At 46.3% G+C, this 9,345-nt stretch overlaps 1 protein-coding gene across 1 annotated transcript; it reads right to left on the reverse strand.

Annotated features, from left to right (window-relative positions):
• Positions 1-204: 204 nt before the first annotated feature.
• On the reverse strand, positions 205-7,903 carry gata2a (GATA binding protein 2a). The gene is made up of 6 exons (XM_079579306.1): positions 7,822-7,903; positions 7,242-7,632; positions 6,014-6,589; positions 3,641-3,786; positions 1,924-2,049; positions 205-1,206 (listed from the first exon to the last, which is right to left on the reverse strand). The coding sequence occupies exons 2-6, from the start codon at positions 7,465-7,467 to the stop codon at positions 907-909; spliced, it is 1,374 nt and encodes a 457-aa protein (XP_079435432.1). The 5' UTR covers positions 7,468-7,632; positions 7,822-7,903; the 3' UTR covers positions 205-906.
• Between the last annotated feature and the right edge of the window lie 1,442 nt (positions 7,904-9,345).

Here is a 9,345-nt window from a genome sequence, read left to right on the forward strand (position 1 = left end):
TTCTGAGGACCGCAGCATCACAGATAGAGGAGGAGTCTGACCAAAGCATTACCACGCTTAAGCGATCACAGAGCTTCCCTTGATCCATCTGATATGACTTATGATTTTAATAATGGAGCCGTCATCATTAAAGCAGGGTTTGGGAGCATGGGCGCACACAGGAGGCAGAGATGTGGTTTGTTTCATTATTAAACTTTATTTTTTCCTTTGCGTTTGTGAGATGGAAAAATGATAAAAACTTACAGCTCAGGGACTTTTCATCTAAGATACTGTATGTCAGTGTTTTTTTTACATAATTACCATGAAAATAAAATCATAACAGTTTCTATGTGTCTTTGACAAAAGCTCAGAGTGAAAATAAATTATCATAGCAATAATTATAACATCAAATATAACAACAATAATAAAGTAATTAAGTATTTATAAACACTTTATTTACTATCTTTTTTCTGTGTTTTTATCATTGTTTGTAGGAAAACTGTGAGCCTTGTGGTGTGTACAATCCAGCATGTGTAAGAAGCACTGGTTCATAGGTAATGTAGTCTTGGTCTGAATGGTTCAGGCCGTGCTTTGAGGAGCCAGTGCAGGACCTACGTATTTATCTCACTTCTAATGAGACAGTGGTGAGGTGGAACAGCGTTCTCTCGTGAGTCTCCTCTTGCAGGGTCAAGGAGAGGTGGTACCAAAGTGACTTAGTAAAATACGCAGAAGTGTGACGAGCGTCACCATTCACACACTCCTGTTGTCTGGTCACTGGAGAGCTTACACCCCCCTGTCCCATTAGCTCTTCACAGAGTCCATAATGTGCAGACGTGACCTTAGTCCGACCACTGTACATGACACCAGTCCACTGTGCTCTGACACGGAGCCCGTGGCGTGTGAATGAGCACACGGATGTGAAGGCTCTCAGTGTGGCTCAGCCCAGACCGGCGAGCGATTGGAGTGGTGGGGGTGTCCAAATGAAGGGTGAATAGGCGTGGGTGTGGGCAGCATGTGTCCCGAGTGACTGAAAGGGGGCAGGTGACCCATGTGGGTCATGTGGCTTGTGAGGCCGGGAGCTGCTCCAAAGGGGGACACTTTGTCCTGCATGCACTTGGACAACTCATCGAAGCTATCCCCCGCACGTTTGTTTCTCTTGGACTTGCTTGACATCTTTCGGTTGCGTGTCTGGATGCCTTCCTTCTTCATGGTCAGGGGCCTGTTGACCTGTGGAGAGCAGAACATTAGCTCAAGGCGAAGGACACAATAAAGCCACTTCACACACTCTGAGCATAACAAGGGTCGCACAAATGCTACATGTATCACGTAGCTTTTATTTTGCATATTTATATTAGCCTGTGCTTACTATACATTTATATATACCTATATCTGACATACAATAAAAACTACTATCAGTAGATATAGGCTACAAACGTATTCTACGGTGAACAGTGCCAAACCGAGACTTTATACTGAAGATTATCGGGGGCACTTCACAGAACAGGTCTGTTTGGCTTCATTTATGCTAATTATAAATTATAATGTTAACCAATTAATGCTATAAATATTAAGCAGCTGTTTTGCATTTATGGCCCCATTATGTGTTGAGGCAGGGGCGTGTTTCAGCTTTTGTCTAATTTCCAGCCCAATAGAGGAGACAATATGAATACATGAGGATGAGGGTCTGGCTGGTGCTGAATGACCTGTTCAGACAAATCCTCATCAGTGTAACCGACGCCGTTACACTGACAGACCGTCCCACCCTGTTGCCCCTCCAGGGAGTACCGCCCCCATTCAAACAACCGTGCACTAATAAAAACACTGGGTTCTGCTCCGAAGGACCTTCGCACTTCTTATGCTCCTAAATCGATGGGAGCTGTCCGCCCACTTGACCAGCTAACGACCAGTCGTTTTCCCCTCTGTGCCAAACTCCACTGGACTTACATTGTGCAGCTTGTAGTAAAGGCCGCAGGCGTTGCATACCGGGTCCCCGTTGCCGTTGCGCCTCCAGAGCGTGGTGGTGGTGGTCTGGCAGTTCGCGCAGCAGGTGCCTGCACGTCTAGCCGCGGACTGCAGGAAAGCAGAAAAGTATGTGGTGAATAATGACCCATTGAGAGTCTGCGGAGAGGTCACAGCGGACACCTGAAAAACACGGGAAATGTCACGCTTGTATAGGCCCTATTTAAATTTATCACCTCTGTGGAACAGCCCTGCACGCGCTGAAATGTGGCTTACGTTTCTAATGTAACCTGGTAGAATATTGTTCTAGCAGGTCGCGCGCACAAAGCAACAAAAGCAGCGCCACATTAAATTACCTAACAAGGCTCGAATCAGTTTGATCGAATTTTCTCGTTTATGTTGCTCCTGGTCCAAGTGCTGTGGTCTGGACTTTGACAGTGGCGATTCACTGAAGAATAGCTGCTCAAAGTTTTTCACAATAGCGTGTCTATTATTTGAACGCATTTTATGTCGCATTTACGGAGATCCATAAAAACTCGAGTCGCGTAAAACGCCGGTGTTCTACCTGGCAACCTGCCCCTGTATCCATTTCGGATCAATTTTTCACACATAATAAGAAACATTAGGTTTACATGCAACAACCCGCGGCTACATTTTGTGTGCATGTGTTTCCCCCCTTTTAATTATTTTCAGATGTGAATGTCCGGTGGACAAACCAGGCTGTGCGTCTTTACGCGCGTTACGCATCGACAAATACGGTAACTCATAAAAAAAAACTATTATTTTCCAATGGACGCCCTTTGCGCCTCGTGCGTTCAGTGTCTCCAGTCCGTGCTGTGGTGGTCGCGCTCCAGAGTTATATGTCAGTGTGGCCAGAGAAATGCAGCGCGGTGGTGGAAGGCGGAAACAGCCGGGAGTCTGACTTCCTTATCTGGGGCGGACAGATATCCGGATAGGAAACAACTGGATGCCCCTTTGAACACTATAGTCTGAAAAACACTTGAGCTGCAAATGCAAAGGCACACGGGCCGAGCCGCTGGAAAATGGAGCGTTATTATGGAGGAGGGATGGCGAGGTGCGGGAGGGGGGACAAAAAGCTTCACATCAGCGCGAATATCTGGGCTATATGGGTCAGGCAGGGGAAACTAATTACACAGTGTTCATCATCATCAGTGATTTTAGAGAAAGAGAGAAAAAAAACCAAAAAGAATAAATAAACATTAATGAAACAATTGATATTTGTTTGTTCTTGAGGACTTGGATTTTTATTCTTGGTGCTGCTACTTGTAAATGTCACAATTCAGTAACTTAAAACTGTCTCTGATGCTGCCACATATATCTCTAAATGTGGAGAACATTCTATGCTTGCATGGCACTGGACAGGATGGACAGGAACACTACCTCTCCGCATAACTTCCATTTACACTGCCCTGGTGTTAACTAAAGCGACATGGGCAGTGGTATCAGTAACAATATCAGGAGTACCAGCAATAATGATAGCAGTAACAATGGCAATAGTAGCAGTATTGTAACAGGCCGTGAAGGCGGACCATCGGGGGGTGAGGGGGACAAACAATTCCAGGAAGATCATAGGGAAAATATAACTTTCCTGGAATTGTCCTGCCGGCATGTGCTTTGTGCTCATATGGGAGCCTACCTTTGGGGAGGGTCTGGGGGGTTAGTGTTGTGCACAGGGACTCACCAGTCTGCGTTTGGGCTTAATGAGCGGTCTGTTCTGGCCGTTCATCTTGTGGTACAGTCCGCAGGCGTTGCACAGGTAGTGGCCCGTACCGTCCCGCCGCCATAAGGGGGTGGAGGTGGCTCCGCAGTTCACGCACTCACGGCCCTCTGTGTAGAATTCAGGGGGGGGGAGGGGCAGAAGGAAACTTTATATAATTAAAAAGTTTACGAGGATACGCCACATCACGAACGGCCTGATTAATATAGTTTTCTTCTCCAATAGGTGCACCCGTGGACAAGGACGCCTCGTGTAAAACGATCGGGACCGGAGACGGCCAGCGCAGCCAGAACACGACCAGAGGTGTCCGACAGGTAGAAACAGACACACCATCAAATTAAAACTACATTATTCATCGGAGTGTGCACCGGTGAAGACACATGGTGGCCACGCGTTTAATGTGGCAGCTATAGCCCTTTATTTCAAGATTCATCATTTCTAATATGATTAATAAGCGCCGTCTTTCAAACCTTATCCTTAACACTGTTATTATGAAACACAATTTGAAATGTTCTCTTATTTTTATTGACTTAAACTCTCTTTCATGACGTGGATTTCACTCATCACTTTTTCCTGTTATTGGACGCCATTTCGAAGACTCTTTAGAATTATGGAATATTTTGTTTGTAATTGTCCTCATTTTTCATCTCTTGAGACTCATGGATCAGGGATGCAACAAAGTGAATCCACTTAATTCAATAAACAGTCTCCAAAGTGCAACACAGACAAGGGATCATATGTGAAAAGCTCCTCACGGCTGAAATAGACTTAACAGCACAACCTGTTTTTTTGGAGTTTCTCAACAATACAGGCCGGACCTGACTTCAAACAGCCTGTTGCTAAACCACCCGCTTCATTTAATTCGAGTATCTGTCTCTCCCTGGAGCATCATCTCATTCTACCTGTTATAAAAGCCAGCAACACCCGAAGTCCCGCCCTCTCTCCACAAAGGAATCTGACCCGAGTAAAGCCCGGCACCTTTTCATATGCGTCTGTCCTTTCGCTCAACTCCACGCGTTATTTCGCAAATAGGGTTTTAAGCAATTGCAGAACTGTTGCAATATGCTTTAAATTGGAAAGGTGAAAAGCTGATGCGGCGTAGAGAAAGGCGTCCAACACACTGTAAGGTATCTGCACTGACAACTGAAATGTCATTGTGGCATTTTGTCCAACAATCAATCACCATTACTGGCTCTGGACACTGGCCTTTGATAGATAAGAGCCGTTTTAATGGCCGAGCTGATATGTTTGTGTTAGTGACTCGGCTACAGCTCAGCCAGCTTCTTTAAATGTCACAGTGTAGCGTTTCTCCACTGTTGAGCCCCGCTATCAGGCCCCGTGCATTCCCCAGGTGTAATAAAACACACTGCTACAATAGGACAAAATATTCATAATTACAACAACACAAGGCGGGTTGTTAACAGGCTGCTCTGTGTATTATTGTGCGTGGATTGCGGCTACAACAGGGAACAATGTAGGGAAATTACAAAGCCATTACCAAAGTTTTTTGAAATGCCTCCATCGCCTAAGTATTCAACAACACACAATATTACTCTTTACCAGACAGCCATAATGCTCTCCTTCTGTTGCCCTGCACACAACAACCAAAAACAATCATGTCCAGTTCCCACGGGAGGTCCCTATGCAGATCCTAGCGTGTGCAATGAGAAGCACAGAGTGAGGAGTTCCACTTGATGTGAGTGCAGTGGGCCAAGGCCATGCTTAAAAACACAAACAGCAGGACTCTGTCGCCTGTGCTTTGTTAGCCCAGGCATCGCGGTGGGAGGGGTGCGTGTCGTGATTTGTTCACTTTAGGGGTATACAGGATGTAGCAGGAGCCAGGTCGTCGTGACTCCTACGCATTTAAGCGCAGTAAATGCAGTATTTAACAGACAACGACCTGGAGCACGCACCGCGTCTCCGTTTACAGTCACGCAACAGACGGGGATTTGTGAGATGGCGCACAAAATGATAATGTGTTAATGGCCAAGCCTGCTTACTTTACGTATGTGCATAAATTACAATGTCAGACTATCGCCTCTTGTTCTGTCGAACTTAACTAAATGATTCGCTACAGGCGGTAATCGAGTCGGCACCTCCTTGTTTCATAGAGCGCGTGCGTGTTTCTAAAAGATACTTGTAATTAAGCCAAACGAAAAAAATAATTATGACGGTCATTTTAACTGATGGCTGATTGATATAAAGCCTTCATTTCCATATAATGCCTCTGTCACAGTAAGCCGTGGAAGCGCTTTGGTAAATATAAAGAAGTTCTTATCAATTGAGTTGAATAAGACAAAATTACTTAGAGTCACGACAAACACACGTGAGACTCACCTGAGCTCGACCGGGCTTTGCTTTTGCACTTTGGCGTGAAGCTCGAAGAGGACGCGCCGAGCAGGCCGCCGTGGTGGAACAGGCTGCCGCTGTACTCATGGGGCGTTGGCAGGGGGTACGCCGGGTACGTAGGGATGGGGTGGTGAGTGGTCTGGGTCTGGCTGTTCATGGACGCTAGGCCGCTGCGCAGCGGGCTACAGCTCTCCATCTTCATGCCGTCCGCAAGTGGCACTTGGTATTTGATGGAGTCCTTCTCGTCCATGCGCGTGGAGGTGGAGGTGGGGGACGTGGGCCCTGGGTCTGGGGACACGTCCTTAGGAGGAGTAGGAGGGAAGCTGTATAGATGCGGACTGGAGTGAGACGCGGGTGTAAGCGACGAGACTGGAGCCGTGCCGGTGCTGCTGCTGCACGGGTAGCCCGAGCTGGTGGGGTGAAGGCCGGGTTTGCTGAAGTGACTGACCGCCCATGCGTTATGGTGGTGTGCCGCAGACAGCGCAGCTTTCCCTGGGTCCAGCCAGGGAAGTCCGGGGCTGTGGATGAGGTGCGGCCGGCAGACCTGGTTTCCAGTGAGCCGAGCTGAAAAAGGGACGCAGTTAGTGATCACTCCGTCAGCGTGGACACAGAAATAAAGACCTATCACCGATCACCTTTGTCAGTGAACTCTGACATTTAGTTAAGAAGTTACGCGACAACTTTAAGCGATGGATTTGATCCGCGTTAGCCGTTTTTTTTTTGCATTCCCTGAATACTTCGCTCTCTGGCTGTTTTGTTTTCTTTTGTTTCGCTCAGGCCTTTCAGCGTCTCATCGGAGCGAAGCAGCGCCCGCTCTGAAGATTGTTATTGGTCATTTTGCGGTTTTTGTTTTATATCCGGGAAGTGACTCTCTCTCCCTGCCCCTAACACAGAGGGGTTAAATGACATACTTCCCTTTCCTCTCGTTGTCATTTGCTAGAAATTCCTTTTAGGCCATGCGTGTGTTGGTGCAGGATGACAGACGCAGTTTAACACACGCTGCGAACTTGTTGAGTTGGGTAATAATTATAAGAAATTACTACAGAAGAATAACTCATGATATCTGGATATTATCTGTTGTGGTAATGATGACAGTCAATATTCTATATCCGCACATTTTCCTCATCGATATGTCTTATTGATAAAACACTGTTAGCTTCAATAAATTACTTCTATCTAATCCAGCCATCCTCTTGTCAGTATAAACAAAACTCACCGTGCGCTTGGCTGTAAGCTCTGGCCCTGGAGTTGGTATAATAAGGATTCCCTGGAGAGTCCAAGTGGTTTAAGAACATGTCCACTTCGTCCTGGGGCAGTAGTGGCGTCATGGGCTCCATGTAGTTGTGGCCCAGACTGTGGTGGTGAGAGTCCGGGTGCTGGCCGTTCAGCACGGCGTGGTGGTGCGCCATCCATCGGGACTGATCCGCCGCTGCGACCTCCATGTCTCAGTTCTTTGCTTCAATAAGTCTTCAAATCCGTTTTTCTTATGCTGGAAGGTAAGTAGTCCGTGGGCTATACAGTATCGTATAGATCCAGAGTCGCAAAGGCAGAATTTATGACTTGACACATACAATCCTCAAGACGGTTGTTCTTCTTTCCTATCGGACCTGCAACAGATTTAAAATAACTTTTAAGAAACAAACCACACATCACAAGAATACAACGCCTAGGTGGCTTCAGGGGGGGAATGGCTTGGCTTTAGCTGCTGCAGACGCGTAAAAAGCTGCCTATGATCCAGCGTGGACCCGAATGTGCGTCGCAGCTGTGAGAGGAAACACGCGTTTTTCGATGCCTACCTGTTGCTGTGTGCGTCAGCTGACAAACACAGGCTCAGATATGTAACACTCCTGATCCGTGCGGTCATTAATGAGATGTGGCGCAGACTGATGCGGCTGGCGCCAGTAAATTCCCATATCAAGCCGCTCGGGGGCGGGGCCTGGTCGGAGCCAATCAGGTCAACGCTGCCACAATTGGCTCGCTGCATCCCTACCCTGCTTCTTTCAATTTCCAGTTTTCTGCGCCGTAAAAAGCTAAAAGACTTATCAATCAGCGACGTAATTTCTCAGGCTCTTTCTCCTCGGAGCTCAGGCTGAATGGGCATGGGCAACACTGGTAATCGGCTTGTTTAAGCGACGCTGATCAAGAGGCACAGGCAGACATGACAAGGTGAAAAATACCATATGCACAACACAAGTAAAGAAGTATTCGCATGTTAAAATTTGAGATAAACAAAGCATTATTTTGGTTTGACAGATCTTTGTTTACATTCGCCCACGTTTAAACTAAGCGCGTGTTTTTGCTGAAAATGTTTCAATGACTTCTAATTGTGAGTGTTGGTTTTCGCAGACAGCTGTTATGTAAATAAACAACGTCCTCAACACTTCTAAAACCAACAGAGGAGGAGTCGATTTATGGCCCCCCCAAATTAGGCCCATTGTTGCAAGCGCCTAATTGTCTTTAATTAGTAGCAAGACATTCCTCTTGTGAAAACTGTGCTTTTTGTCTCGGGGACAACCCAATCAAACTGTTTGCATACTAATGGCGCCTCTTTCTCACTTGATGGCTTTGGCGCTTCGGCGTGAGGCCTCTGTAACCCTGTGAGCACGAGATCATCTGGCAGCTGCAAACAGCAACATATCAGTAAATGTAGCAGCTCTTTTTTATTTATTATGTTTAACAACACAGTGTTGTTGTTTTTGTCTGTATTTTTTTAAATTGTAAATATATTGTTTTTTTTTTTTTTTTTTTTTTAATTAAATGTTGGCTACTTCTTTAACCGCTTTGAAGATTCAAAGTTTGCGCGTAATCGCCCGTGCGTAAAGGTGCCACACGGAGTTGGCGCTTGACTGTTTGTGTGACGCTGAGAGAATAATTGGAGGGGGGTCAGAGAACGGACTCTCCGACAGGATGACGCCAGGGCCTGACATCACCTGAGTCACGTGGGGGTTGAAATTCGAGGTAGACTTCATATGTCAGACCTTTTTGACAAATCAAAACTCCTGCTGCTATAAAGTCATAACAGAGCCTGTGATGTGGTGGCATAAGCGCTGAGCACCGAGTGTCACTCATCAGTAGTTGAATCACTGGCTCATTGCCAAAGGGGCACAGGGGGGCACTGAGCTGATGAGCACAAACCTTTGAGCTTGTCAGCTCCTAAAATCAACAAATTAGAGCACACCTGAATAACCAACATTCCTCTGGGAACAGGTAGTGACAACATGCCGAGCTTGTGATTTATATAAGTCATTCAAACTTGATCAATATAAGTGATGGGATATAAAAACACATTTAATATAAATGAATTAATGCACTGTTGCAGT

The sequence above is a fragment of the Gobius niger genome, assembly GCF_951799975.1.
Source record: "Gobius niger genome assembly, chromosome: 20".
Lineage (NCBI taxonomy): Eukaryota > Metazoa > Chordata > Actinopteri > Gobiiformes > Gobiidae > Gobius > Gobius niger.

Coding starts and splice junctions, on each gene's coding strand:
- gata2a (XM_079579306.1), bottom strand. CDS start 7,467: ATGGAGGTCGCAGCGGCGGATCAGTCCCGATGGATGGCGCACCACCAC. Junction 6,590..7,241: donor AGCTTACAGCCAAGCGCACG/GTGAGTTTTGTT, acceptor TCCCTTTTTCAG/CTCGGCTCACTGGAAACCAG. Junction 3,787..6,013: donor CAAAGCCCGGTCGAGCTCAG/GTGAGTCTCACG, acceptor AATTCTACACAG/AGGGCCGTGAGTGCGTGAAC.